The 15,105-nt window shown below is 40.0% G+C and overlaps 1 protein-coding gene across 1 annotated transcript; it reads right to left on the reverse strand.

The window, feature by feature from the left end:
* Positions 1-12,503: 12,503 nt before the first annotated feature.
* LOC118591430 (vomeronasal type-1 receptor 4-like) lies at positions 12,504-13,460 on the reverse strand. Its single transcript, XM_036199746.1, has one exon. It carries the CDS (start codon positions 13,419-13,421, stop codon positions 12,504-12,506), a length of 918 nt encoding a protein of 305 aa, XP_036055639.1. The 5' UTR covers positions 13,422-13,460.
* Between the last annotated feature and the right edge of the window lie 1,645 nt (positions 13,461-15,105).

The following is a 15,105-nucleotide window of genomic DNA, read 5'->3' on the forward strand; positions in this document are numbered from 1 at the left end:
TTGGACTATTTAAATGGATTATCTGGTCTTGATTTAACTAAGGTATGTGGTAACTATCCAGAAAATTATCCATTCCTTTTAGATTTTCCAGTTATGTGGAGTAGAGGATTTTGAAGTATGACCTGATGATTCTCTGCATTTCCTCATTGTCTGTTGTTATGTCCCCCTTTTCATTTCTGATTTTGTTAATTTGGATGTTCTTTCTCTCTGTGTTTTGGTTAGTTTGGATAAGGGCTGTCTATCTTGTTGATCTTCTCAAAGAACCAACTCTTTGTTTCATTAATCCTTTGTATTGTTTTCTTTATTTCCATTTTATTGATTTCAGCTCTCAATTTGATAATTTCCTGGTGTCTGTTCCACCTGGGATACTTTGCTACTTCCTGTTCAAGGGCTTTCAGGTGTGCTGTCAAGTCATTAGTTTGAGATTTCTCCAGCTTCTTTATGTGGGCTTTCAGTGCTATGAATTTCCCTCTTAGCACTGCTTTCATAGTATCCCATATGTTTGGGTATGTGGTGTATTCATTTTCTTTGATCTCTAGGAAGTCTTTAATTTCTTTCTTCATTTTTTCCTTAACCCATTGGTGATTCAGTTGAGCATTATTCAGTTTCCATGAGATTGTAGGATTTCTGTAGTTTTTTTTTCTGTTGTTGAAATCTAACTTTAAACCATGTGGTCTGATCGAACACAGCGGGTTATTCCAATTGTTTTGTATCTTTTGAGATTTTATTTGTGGCCAAGTATGCATTCCATTTTAGAGAAGGTTCCATGGAGTGCTGAGAAGAAGTTCTATTCTTTTTTGTTTGGGTGGAATGTTCTGTAGATATCAATTAATTCCATTTGAGGCATAACATCAGTTAAGTTTATTATGTCTCTGTTAAGTTACAATTTGGCTGATCTGTTCAGAGGTGAAAGTGGGGTGTTGAAGTCTCCCACTATTAATGTGTGGGGTTTTATATGTGATTTCAGCTTTAGTAATGTTTCTTTTACATATGTGGATGCCCTTGTGTTTGGGGCATAAATGTTCAGAATTGAGATTTCATCTTGGTGCATCTTTCCTGCAGTGAGTATGTCATGTCCTTCATCATCTCTTTTGATTGATTTTAGTTTGAAGTCTATTTTGCTGGATATTAGGATGGCTACACCACCTTGCTTCTTAAGACCATTTGATTGGAAAGTCTTTTCCCAGCCTTTTATTCTTAGGAGATGTCTGTCTTTGACTTTGAGGTGTGTTTTTTATATGCAGCAGAAAGACAGGTCCTGTTTTCATATCCATTCTGTTAGTCTGTGTCTTTTTATAGGTGAATTAAGTCCATTGATATTAAGGGATATTAATGACCAGTGATTGTTCATTCCTGTTGTTATTTTTATTTTTTGGTGGTGGTGGTGGTGTGTGTGTACTTCTCTTCTTTGGGGTTTACTGCTATGGTGTTATCTTTTGCCTGTGTTTTCCGTGAGTATATCTGCCTTCCTCAGGTTGGAATTTTCCTTCTAGTGCTTTCTGTAGGGCTGGGTTTGTGGATAAGTATTGTTTAAATCTGGTTTTGTCTTGGTAGGTCTTGTTCACTCCATCTATGATGATTGAAAGTTTTGCTGGGTATATTAGTCTAGACTGGCATCCATGATCTCTTAGTGTCTGCATTATATCTGTCCTGGTCCTTCTGGCTTTCAAAGTCTCCATCGAGAAATCGAGTATTATTCTGATGGGTTTGCCTTTATAAATCACTTAGCATTTTTCCTTTGCTGCCCTTAATATTCTTTCTTTATTCTGTACGTTTAGTTGTTTAATTATTATGTGGTAAGGGGACTTTTTTGGGGTGTCTAGTCTGTTTGGTGTTCTATAGGCTTCTTGTATCTTCATAGGCATTTCCTTCTTTATGTTGGGAAAGTTTTCTTTTATGATCTTGTTAAATATATTTTCTGTGTCTTTCAGTTGGTATTCATCTCCTTCCTCTGTCCCTCTCATTTGTAGGTTTGGTCTTTCCATGGTGTCCCAAATTTCTTGGTCATTTTGGGTCATGTCTTTGTTGGTTTTAGTGTTTTCTTTGACTGATGAATCTATTTCTTCTACCGTATCTTCAACACCAGAGATCTCTCTTCCATCTCTTGTATTCTGTTGGTTATACTTGCCTCTGAATTTCCTGTTTGTTCACTCAGATTTTCTATTTCCAGCATTCCTTCTGCTAGTGTCTTCTTTATTTTTTCTATTTCCCTCTTCAGGTCTTGGATTGTCTCCCTTGCTTTTTCATGATTTTCTTTCAAGTACTTACTGTTTCCTTCTGCTTTAATTGTCCTTTCCTCTAGTTTTTTATAGTGTTCTTCCCATTTTTTGTTTGTCTGTTCCTCTACTTTATTTTTGATTTCTTCTGTATAAGGCTCTAGCCTCTTCATGATGTTACTTATAAGGTTGTTTTCTTCTTCTTCTTCCATTCTGTGATGTTCAGGTTTAGCTGTTGGAGAAGGGCTAGGTTCTGGTGATGCTGTATTGCTCTTTATTTTGTTGTATGTACTTCTGCCTTGACGTCTGCCCATCTCCTCTTGAGTTTGTTCTTGGTCTCATCAGTATAATTGGTCCAGAGAGAGCTGACAGATTTAGGGAGCCTCTCTCTGGTTCAGATCAAGCTCTGGGCCAGATGGGATCGCTTGTCCACATGAAAGTGCTGGCCAGATAGGAGCTGATGGGCTGGACTGAGTCTCAGGAAGTCCCTGGCGTCCAGATGGGAGCTCCTCTTGTCCAGATTGGAGTTCCTCTGGTCTCTGGTCCAGATGGGAGTTTAGGGCAAGGATGGAAGCTGGGCGCTCGTCTCTGATTCTCAGGAAGTGGCTGGGGTCTCTGGCAGATGTGTGTGGGGGCAGGGTGTGCAGACTGCAGTGTCTGCCTGCAGTCTTGGAAAAGGGGAACCTTCCCGCAGGACCCGCAAATTTGACAGAAACTGGGGCCACATTGGGCAGGTCCTCCTGGTAGGCCTGTGTCCATCGGTGGGACCCAGGGGCATTTGCCTCTCTGGCTATAACCCCATGCACTCACCTCTGGTCCAGATGGGAGCTGAGGGTTTGTCTCTGAGTCTCAGGAAGTGGTTGGCATCTCGGGTAAATGGGTTTGGGGGCAGGGTGTGGAGACTGCAGTGTCTGCCTGCCATCTTGGAATAGGGGAGTCTTCTCTTCCCACTTCTTGAGTATCAAGGTGTGAACTCTCAGCTTTCCCTGCCTCCATTCCCCCATTCTACCATCATGATTTCCAACACTCTAAATTCATCAGCCCAGTTAGCCACTTCTTTTAATTCAGATCCTTGTCACAGCACTGAGACCCTTAAACACATACTTTTGAAATTTTTTATTACATGGATTATTGTATGTACACATGTGCACATGTGCCATGGTATAGGTGTGATGTCAGAGAACATCTTGAATGGTCAATTTCTCCTTGTACAATGTAAATCTGAGATTATAACTTATGCTGTCAGATTTCAGACCACACAGTAGTTCTATTTTCACTTTTTAGAGAAATTTCCACTATGGATCTCCACTGATATGAATTGTGATAGCTGAGGAAATTCCACTTGGCTAGGAAGTGGGCAGTCTTTGACCTCACAGTAAAGGTTCACAGATTGGTTTATATTATGAACAGTAATTCACATGGCCTCTGATCTTGGTAAAATAGACAGTAAACACTAGAGTGGATGTTCATGTGTCTTTCATGTGACAGCCCATAGACACTCTGACAGATTGCAGAAGTTCTTTGGAGGGGAGTGATAACATAGGAAAATGGGTCACAGACCTATGACCTTCCACTGAATCAGTGAGTGTCCCTGGGTGGCTCCAAGAAATATGCATTCATGAAGAAGATCAAGAACCATGTCTCAGATGCTGACTTCACTATGTTCCAGTTACTACCCCAGGATGTCTGAAGAACATCAGTTTGAAGAAGTCTTTATAGATTGTCTCACCAAGTGCTGGACACTGCTTGTTATAATTTTGAACAACCTGTCAAGATGTGACCACTGGTGCTATTGAGGTGACACAATCTGTGGGAGTTTCTGACAGAAATATTCTTACATGTATTGTTGTTAGCAGCGGAAACCCTGAGAGTGAGCAACCAGCTTAAAATTCCAGCATGGACAGGAAATGTAGAAGGGATTTCCCAATACAAGTTGAAGGTAGTGGGTGGAGTGATGGTGTGAATATAGAGTCACTATTATTTGTGAGATAAGACCTGGCAGTGTCCCCATGCCATAGTGCATGACCCAAAATCCATAAATCTTGGGCAGCACTATTGGACTTTTGGAGTAATTAAAATAAAAGAAGACTTGAATATAGAGATGAAATGTATTGAAAGGAACAGAGAATTGCTGACAAAGCCTTAGGATGTGTATGAAGTAGTTTCAGTAAAACATCTCAAATAGACAACCCCCTGCTGGGTTTTTGTAGCCCTCTTGTGGTTATTCCACAGGAATATCTATCTGAGGAGGAGGGAGGAACATTGCTGTGAACCAAAGATGAGAGATATTCCTTCCTTTACTGGTAGGAATAAGACTTGTCATCTCCACTGGATCATATGGGGCGACAACAACTCCCATCACTGAGACACATCCTCTGGCTAGAGACTTCAGAAGCAAATTGATCAAAGATATTTACAGCTAAGTGCCTCAGTCACTCCAAAGACAGATGAACCATCCTGCCGTGGTTGTGCTCCACAACAGAAGAACACTAGACATAATGACTGCTGAACATGGGGAGATTGCTTGGTCCTGGGGGAAGAATGTGGCTTCTATGTAAACAAATCAGATGTTGTTAAAACTAATCCTGAATCATCTTTAACTTTGTTCTTGGCACAGATCCCCACTGAGAGGACTTGTACTAGGGTCTCTGCTATAGGACGCTACTGCCACGTACTAAGCCTTGTGGTAGAGGTGTGCCAATTAAGCAAATTAGGGTTTGTTCCCAACCTCCCCAATTCTATACATTCCTTATACTCTGATATAAAATTGAACTTATTCCCTGAAATTTGTCTCCCAAAGAGCTATTTGCATTCCTGCTCATGGGTTACTAGATATTTCTGTTGCCCCATCTGCCTCTTTCCCCTGTTGATCTGGTGGCCAACAGGCTCAGAGGGAGAGGACCCCCCACACATGTCATTGTCATTTCCTTTTTTCTTTGGTCTAGTTAGATGTTTCAAAGTTCCTGGAATATTGACCAGGGATAATTGTTGTACAAAAAATTAGAGTGACATTGAAGTTAATTAAAGAAAAACCCATTGTATCCAACAGAGTGGAATGTCTGGCTTGACTGGAGATTCAACATTCACATCACAAGAGCCAATCACCTGGCCAGGAGATTATGCCTCAAGAGGAAGGACCACCCTTAAAGATGGGCTCACCTTAAGCCATGCTGAAGGAAAGATTTGTTAAAAAAAAATTTCACTTTGATGAAATATTGTTCTTTTCCTTCCTATATTCCCACATCCTAGCAAGGCTCTTACAGAGCACAGCCATGCTGCTCTGAATTACCCTTCCTTCTTTTTCTGCTCTAAGCATGATTGCCACAGTGGTTTTTATTCTTTAATATTTCTTCAAGGCCCACTCCCCACCATGGGGCTGTGTGACTCATCTCTGTTCTGGCTTACCTCAAGTTCATGGCTCTTTCCCAACACTTGTTGGTTCACAGAGGGAAAAATATCAGACTCCTGATTAAATTTTGATGATCTTTTTGAAGGACTTCATGCCAGTATTATTTTGAAAATGTGAAACTAGTGTACAATATTCCCCATTGAAAACTCATTCAACAAACCCCTTGATCTACACTGGACTGCACCTCTCCATACCTGATGACAACACAAATTGAAAACTTTGATGCTCCCAAAGAAAACAAGGTAAACATTTTCTAACATCTGACAGCTACTCCTTAGAATCAAACCAAGTTATAAACATTATCACTAACAAGGTAAAAATTGTGATTTGCTCTCAGGACCAATTTTTTTTCTCCTTTATTGGAGGTATCCCAAAGTCTCCTTGCAAACACTGTTACTGACACAACAAATGACAAAGTAATACACTCTCTGAGGATGTTAGTCTAGTAAACAGTCCTTTTTATGAGCACTGGTATCCTGTGTTCATTCAGTCATCTGCATAATGTTCCATGGAAAATATTGGAGAGGTAAGAATTTCCTTGGAACTGTCTCAGGGAAGAGAAGATCTTAAAATGGAGAATAAATAAGAGCTTTGCTTCTTCAGTAAGTGTTCAGGAGCTGGCCTTCATATCTGTGAGCATCTCTGCTAGGGACCAGCCTCAGCAGTTTCAAGCATCTCAAAGGGCAGGGATTTCTGGGAGGCATAAGAAAAGACTCTGACTCATAAGTTGGTGCAAGCTGATGAGTCTTATCAGAACTAGAGATGAACATCTTCTTCCTCTTCTCTCTATCTGACTCAACCCCAGTCTTTTATTGTAATAATACAAGGAAATAGGGGATGATACATTTCAACAGGTGATCGGGTTCTTCACAACAACTTCAAAAGTTCTTTTTGGAAATCAACCAAGTATATCCTGTGCCCCTTTATTGCACATAGAAGTTCCCAGGAAGAAAGCCAAAGCATACCAGCTTGTTCTTTCTCAGGTTAATAATTATCAGAACACCTGAGGTAATCACCCCAGAGGTCATCTGCTTGTGGTTTCTCAGGAAGCACAGAAGTACAAGCAAGGGTTTAAAGTACCAGACTGCCAGATTCCTCCCATCTTAAGTCTTTCTTCATCTCTCTGTAATTCATCCAGTTGTCTTCTAACTAGTTCTAGACAACACTTGTATTCTATCCTATCTATAGGTCACTCCATCTACAGTTTTCTGCCACCAGCCTTCTGGGTTTTTCCCATCACCTGCATAACAGATTTAACTCCTGACATTGTCACAATCTCAATATCATTTCTAATTTCATGGAAACCACTGCAAGAGAGAGAGAAAGAAAACCATAAAGAACAAATAGAGTAGGAGGATTATAAGAACCAGTAACAGTTGGATGGGTGAGAACATGACATGCATACACCATAAAGCCTGCCCTCAGGACACAAGGGTTGTTTTCTCTCTGGCCCACAGAAGGCAGGCTTAGTAGAATAACTGGTGGGGCAGGCCCAGAGGGATTGACTTCCTCATTGTGGGGTACCTCTAGCACAGATTCCACTGGCAACTCGTCATGCTTTTCTTTTCTTTTTTTTTCCATGCAATCTCTTAACTTTATTCACCCAGATATTCAAAATAAAAAACCGATTACATACTTCACCTGGAGATTAAAAATAAAAAACAGATCACTTACTTCCAACATATAATGGCAAGTATATAAATTTCTGTTCCAATGTGGAGAAAAGGGAGGATTGTGTAGTAACACTGGGAAAAAACCCACCTGTGAGAACTCCACACTCTGCATTTCCATGTCAAAATGCTCATTAGCTATCAAATTCCTTTCAGCTATGTTGACTACAACACACAACTCTCTCCTAGTCTGTTTTCCCTCACTGTAGGCAGCTTTCATCAGCAGGTTCCCACATTTACAGCATCTCTAACCTCTTGAGGTTCCAAGGCAATCCACACTTCACCTTCTGAGCACCACACAATGGTCTCTCTGAGCCTCCATGCAGGGACAGCCCTTTATAATACCAGACATCAACAGCTTTTCTTAGTCATAGGGAGGAGATTCCATAACCCCTTTCTTATGTTATTGACTCTAAAGCCAGAACCATGTCAGCTTTCTGTTTTCTATAACTTCCTTAATTCCTTAATCCTTGTGGTATTGAAACTTGCTCTGTATACAAGGCTGGCCTTGAATTCAGAGGTCTTTCAATTACATCTTCATCAGCTTTCTGTTTTCAATGGTTTCTTTCATTGCCTAAGCTTGTACTATGTGGAACTTTCTCTGTAGACCATCCTGGCATCAAAATCAGAAATCCAATAGCCATTGCCTTTTGAGTGCTATGATAAAAGGTGTGATCCACCAGGCCTGCCTTTATGGTTTTAAAACTTTCGTTTAAATAAATTGAATACTTACATGTTTGGAATATCATCCTGAGGTCATTTCTCTCTATATGCAATTTCTTTTTCCTTCTTCTTCTTCTTCTTCTTCTTCTTCTTCTTCTTCTTCTTCTTCTTCTTCTTCATCTTCTTCTTCTTCTTCTTCTTCTTCTTTTGCTTTTTAAAACTTTATTTCATTGTAATTATATGCATAAGAAATACTCATATTGGTTAATAGAATGTAATTATGATTAACTTATACTATACAATCTTAACCAGAAACTTGGTACATTGGTTTAAATTAAAAAAAAAAAAAAACAAGAAGAAGAAGAAGAAAGAAAAACACAAAACAAAGACTGCAATCTGGTTTATTTCTATCTATTACAAATGTATAAAAGATCCTCCATCAATGTTGCTGACAGTAGCAGAATCTTGAGAAATACACCTTTGGTTTACATCAGAAAGGAACACATATTGCACTGTAAAGTTTATAAAATAGGCACAAAACATTGTTGTAATGTTAAATACCAGTTTTAAGAATTCAGGAAATAGCCAGAGAGGCAACTGCCCTTGGGTCCCACCACTAGACACAGGGCATACCTTGAGGACCTGACCAACTTGGCCCCAGTTTCCTGCCATTGGCAGGCCCTGAGGGAAGGTGCCCCTTTTCCAAGACTGCAGGCAGACACTGCAGTCTCCACACGCTGCCCCCACACCCATTTGCCTGAGACCCCAGCAGTTTCCTGAGACTCAGAGGCCAACCCCCAGCTCCCGTCCACCCCAGAACTCCCATCTGTACCAGAGGTGAGTGCCTGGGGTTATAGCCAGAGAGGTAACTGGCCTTGGGTCTCACTGCTGGACATAGGCCACTCCAGGGAGGACCTGAACAACTTGGCCCCAGTTTTCTGCCAATGGGCGGGCCCTGCGGGAAGGCTCCCCATTTTCAAGACTGCAGGCAGACACTGCAATCTCCACACCCTGCCCCCAAACCCATCTGCCAGATACCCTAGCCACTTCCTGAGACTCAGAGACCAGCACCAAGCTTCCATCCTGCCCTGCAACTCCCATCTAGACCAGAGACCAGAGGAACTCCTATCTGGACCAGAGACCAGAGGAGCTCCCATCTGGACAAAATAAGGAGACCCCAGGGACTTCCTGAGACTCAGAGTCCAACCCCCTAGCTCCTATCCTGCCAGCACTCTCATCTGGACCAGAGCTTCCATCTGGACCAGAGAGAGGCTCCCTAAATCTGTCAGCTCTCTCTAGACCAAGTACATTGATAAGACCAAAAACAAACCCAAGAGGAGATGGGCAGACGTCAAGGCAGAAGTACATACAACAAAATAAAGAACAATACAGCATCACCAGAACCTAGCCCTTCTCCAACATCTAGACCTCAACATCACGGAATGGAAGAAGAAGAAGAAAACAACCTTATAAGTAACATCATGAAGAGGCTAGAGGCTTATATAGAAGAAACCAAAAATAAAGTAGAGGAACAGACAAACAATAAATGGGAAGAACACTATAAAAAACAAGAGGAAAGGACAATTAAAGCAGAAGAAAACAATAAGTACTTGAAAGAAAATCATGAAAAAGCAAGGGAGACAATCCAAGACCTGAAGAGGGAAATAGAAAAATGAAGAAGACACTAGCAGAAGGAATGCTGGAAATAGAAAATCTGAGTGAACAAACAGGAAATTCAGAGGCAAATATAACCAACAGAATGCAAGAGATGGAAGAGAGGATCTCTGGTGTTGAAGATACGGTAGAAGAAATAGATTCATCAGTCAAAGAAAACACTAAAACCAACAAAGTCATGACCCATAACGTCCAAGAAATTTAGGACACCATGAAAAGACCAAACCTATGAATAATAGGGATAGAGGAAGGAGAAGAATAATAACTCAAAGGCTCAGAAAATATATTTAACAAGATCATAGAAGAAAACTTTCCCAACTTAAAGAAGGAAATGCCTATGAAGATACAAGAAGCTTATAGAACACCAAACAGACTAGACCCCCCAATAAATTCCCCTTGCCACATAATAATTAAACAACTAAATGTACAGAATAACAAAATAATATTAAGGGCAGCAAAGGAAAAAGGCCAAGTGACTTATAAAGGCAAACCCATCAGAATAACACCCAATTTCTCGATGGAGACTTTGAAAGCCAGAAGGTCCAGGACAGATATAATGCAGACACTAAGAGACCATGGATGCCATCCTAGACTAATATACCACATGCATGCCTAGTACCCTGAGTGGCCAAAAGAAGACAATGAATCCCTGGAACTGGAACCACAGATGGCTGTGAGCCGTCACATAGGTCCTCTGAACCGAACTTTGGTCTTCTGTAAGAAAAACAACTCTCTGAACTGCTCAGCCATATCTCCAGCCAAGTCTGATATTGTTCTCTCCTACATAATATTTATATAGAGTTGGGGCAGAAGCAAACACTTTTTAATACACTGACTGGATGGCTTTTGGTTCCTTTAAAGCAGAACTTGAAAAACTTACCAATGGCGGATCATTGCTCTCAGAGAACTCCAATGATTTTAGTGTACCATACTTTGAGTTTAGAAAGTCAAGATCACAGGTGCCATATGGACATCTTACCTTTCACATTCAATTCATGCTGTACTTAGTCCTGGTAAGGATTTCCAGCTTTCTAACTGATGCTGGGAAAACAATCTTCATCTTAATCTTTGTACACAAATCCTTCTTTGCTAAAATATATCCTTTCTTATACTTTTCCAGCATTATCTTTTTTCTATGTCCTGTTTCCTTTTCATTAAATATCATTCCTTCACATGAAGAAAAATGATAAAATTACCAAGTTAAATGAAAAAGAAAGTTTAATCCAAAGCAGCATACAGATAATAATGAAACACATTAACATTCCTAGAATGCATATTATAAAATTGAAAGGCTTTAGATGTTACCCAGCAGACCTCAATTACAACAATGTCAGACAACAATATTTTCTGCCTTGTGTAGTCCAGGAAATATTCCCACTAGGCATAGGGACTCATAGTGGATGCTGGACCGAAGACATGGCTTGATTCCAGGATGACAAGCTAGACACAAATCACATGAGAATCACTAAGATTTCTTATGCTTTAGCAAAAGATTTAAACCCCCCCTCACACACACGGGGGTGGTGGAGGGAGAGAGACAGACAGACAGAGGACAGAGAGTGCTATCTATAATCCTTATATAGCCAACAGGTGAATGACACCATACAGTGCATATGATCTTCAGGGTGGAGATGCACTCTTCCTTGTCTGTTCATGGTTGTTGCTGCTGAGAGAATCCTACAGCAGCATGTAGTATATTGGAGGTGAGAAAGATTTATCATTCATTCTTTATTTTTTTAATTATTTGCAGTTTATTTTATTTCAGGTTTGACATTCTCACAGTATTTTTCTTGTTTTTTAAATAAAGATTTATTCATTTTTACATACCAATCACAGATCCCAGTCTTCCTCCCCTCCCCAGCCCTACAGCCTTCTTTCACCCACCCACCCACATTCCCTCTTAAAAAAAGGTGAGGCTTCCCATGGATAGTCAACAGAGCTAGGTCCAGTCATTGTAGGCAGGTCAAAGTCCCTCCCCCTGTCTCAAGGCACTATTACATCATTCTCAAAATATACAATGAAGATATTGATCTAACTAGATGACACTTGGTCTAACTAGAAAATGATTATTCTGTGGGTCACACTCAATTCCCAAAAGACTCACCAATAATTTAAAACTGTACCATTAAGAAGTATAAAGTGCGCTGAAATCAGACCATAGAATACACTATCAGGAGGAGAGAGAATAATCAGGGAAAGATGAAGTCCTATAAGATTTCATAGGAAACCAGGTCTTAATTTTTATTTTCAGTGATGAAGTGTAAAAACTCATGTCATAAATCCCAGAAATGAAGCTTCCACATCTTTACTGTTGTTCATACCCACAGCAACATTTCCTTAGGGAAAATTAAAGAACCTTTAAATGAATGTATGAGAAGCAACCTTTCAATGCACAATCCTCTCCCTATCCAACATGGTGTCATTTCAGATAAATACATGGGAAACAAAGATACAAAAGACTAGGAGAACATATATTTATTGTTCAGGGACCTTGAATGTGTGCAAGATAAGCACAAATCTCTGTTTTCAACTTAAAATTTACATCTGTCCATTGACAACAATACGCCAAGACATAAGGTTATTAGCTTTGTTTACATGAGATAACATTTGTATAAACTCTTCACATGACAAGCTAAATATGTGAAACTGAGCTCTGTATCAGAGGTTGTCCAGTATCTCGCTCCATAGCTCCAGGATATACCATTGATTACATTGCAGTTCCCCTGGATTAACATTCCCAGTGCTGGGAAGTCAGTAGTGAGTAACAATGCCCATTTTGTAAAGACAGATTTTTCAAAACATTATTTACTATAGAGTGTTTATGGCTGTTGGTAAAGCTGTTTTCTGTATATGGCCATTCGATTGTGGTTTTCAGCAGTTGAAGAGTACAGAACAAGGATCCTTAGGATCCCTAAAGATCAACAGGAATGGAGAAATAGTGGGGAAGCCTGCAGTCAAAGCTTCACCTACATGCCTCAACAAGAGACCCCAATCTGTTAAAACAGTGTGAAAGATGATACAAATAAAATTTAGGAGGTACAGGGCAACAAATGTGACCACCACTATCAGGACGGTTTGAGCTGCTCTGGTCTCAGCATGGCCTCTGTGGTTCTGAGTGGAAGTGACAATGTGCTGTGTTCGCTGGTGATGTCTATAGAGGAGAATCACCATGGAGACACTGGTCCAGGCCATGATGCTGATGAATGTGGCATCATGGGCAAAATGCAAGAAGACGATGCCTACACTGAAACCAGATGTGGAACAGAGAAACTTGCTGTTATTGTTGGTGTCATTGCCTATTGTCTGTGGACCACTGACTTTCATTGGAATGTAGACATTATTTAAGACACTGAACAACCAACAACTGTAACAAGAATAACTCAGGACATCAGGGGTTCTTCCTCGGAGCATCAGCCTACCCCAGTGACCAGGAACAAGAGTGACAAACTGATGGATGCTCAGGGCACAGGTGGAGCACATGTTTGTGCTTCGAGCCACCAGGCGAATGAAGAACACAATTTTGCATCGTAGGTTACTTGGAGGACTCCTGGGAACAAAAACCATGATGTTGCTTGGAAATACAGTGACGAGGAGAAGGAAGGCATTGGTCACAGCCAAGTTGGTGACAATAACCTGTGTGGGCCTCAGTCGAGAGCCAGCAAATTTGGAAGAAATATTATGGGCAAACAGAAAAATGTTGGCCACAGTCCCAATCCCAACTTGGAAAAGCACAAACATCTGGAGAGCCAATTCCTCATTGGTTTTTAGAGCTTTACTCTGAGAGGGCATGGAGAGGTCTTCTGTGCAGACTGGAGTGATGACCAGGAGGAACACTGCTGCCTTCAAAACCCTTCTCAATTGTCTGAGCATAAAGGAAGACTTCTATGAGGGCAGACACTACTGTATCACAGTACAGGAGCTTGTCCTGGAGAACACTGCATAGACAACACAGACTATTATTTTGGACTTCATGTACTTTCCTTCACCTCATGATGGAAGTGTATTCGTGATACAGCTGCATCTTCCTTGGTCAACATTATAGCAATGATAACATAGTAGTACATATGAACAGATGAACAATGAACATAGGAACATAATTTAGCATTCCTTAAATGCAGCATCTTTCCTCTTAGCACAATGATTTCTTTATCCCAAGGAAATGTCTGTTTCACAGCTTAGCACTTTTCTGAAATTGACATTGAATGTGACATCTATGTATAGGGTGGCTGATTTTTAGCTGATGGATGAAGACCTGACTGTTCCTCTGAAAAACAATGTATGAAGTAAGTTGCAGACTAAACAACAGCTTTCAAAGACATGAGATTCAAGGACCTGAGTTTCAAAAGAATCAGTCTGTGCAAATGGTTTAACTGTGATGGTGCATCAACACATTTTGAGTGTGGCTAAGTTAAGCTGGTGTGGACTCACCAGTAGCATGTCCTGCTTCTGCTTCTTCATAAAAATAGTTAAGTTATAGAAAATGATGAATATATGAAATGCTTTGGTTGCTGGGGGCCAAATATGTTACTAATTATAAATTGGAGGTTGGAGAGATGGATCTACAAAGGACTCATGTTTAAATCCAACACTCGCTCAATCGTTCATATCCATCTGTAACTTCAATTCTCCAAGGTGAATGGCCTCTTGTGGCTTTTGTGGCACTGCATAAATGTGGTGCCAAATATATAGGCAGTTTAAACACTAGATGCATAAAGTAAAATTTACTATATCTTTAAAAGAATAAAAATATAAATTTATAATTTATAAAATCATGTAGGTTAAATAAGTAGCAAAAAAAGAACCAATCAGCTTTTCAGAAAATTTTATACAGATCATTAATGTGATAGAATAGAAAATACTTCAAAAAAGTAACTAGTTTTCTGATCACAAACATGAACCTTGATTTACAGACACATATATCCAGAAGCAGCCCTGAACATTCTATCACAGAACTTCTTCAGCAGATAAACACATTTAGTGAAATGACTGGATACAAAATAAACTGGAATAAATCAGAAACCCTCCTATATAAAAATGATAAACATGTTAAGAAAGAAATAAAAGAAACAACACCCTTCAAAATAGTTACAAATAATAAAACAACTTGATGTAACTCTAACCAAGCAAGTAAAAGACCTATATATGACAAGAAATTTAAGTTTTTGAAGAAGGAAATTGGAGATCAGAAGATAGGAAGATCTCACATGCTCATGGAAAGGTAGTATTAACATTGTAGAAAGGGACATCCTACCAAAAGCTATCTACAGAATCGATGTAATCTCCATTAAAAGTACTATAGATGTCCTCACAGCCATCAAGCAAACAATATTCCACTACATATGGAAAGCAAAAAAAAAAACCAAGAAATCTAGAACAATAGTGTACAATAAAAGAACTACGTAGCCAGGCATTGGTGGCACACACCTTTAATCCCAGCACTCAGGAGCCAGAGGTAGGTGGATCTCTGTGAGTT

This window comes from Onychomys torridus, chromosome 1 (genome assembly GCF_903995425.1).
Source record: "Onychomys torridus chromosome 1, mOncTor1.1, whole genome shotgun sequence".
NCBI lineage: Eukaryota > Metazoa > Chordata > Mammalia > Rodentia > Cricetidae > Onychomys > Onychomys torridus.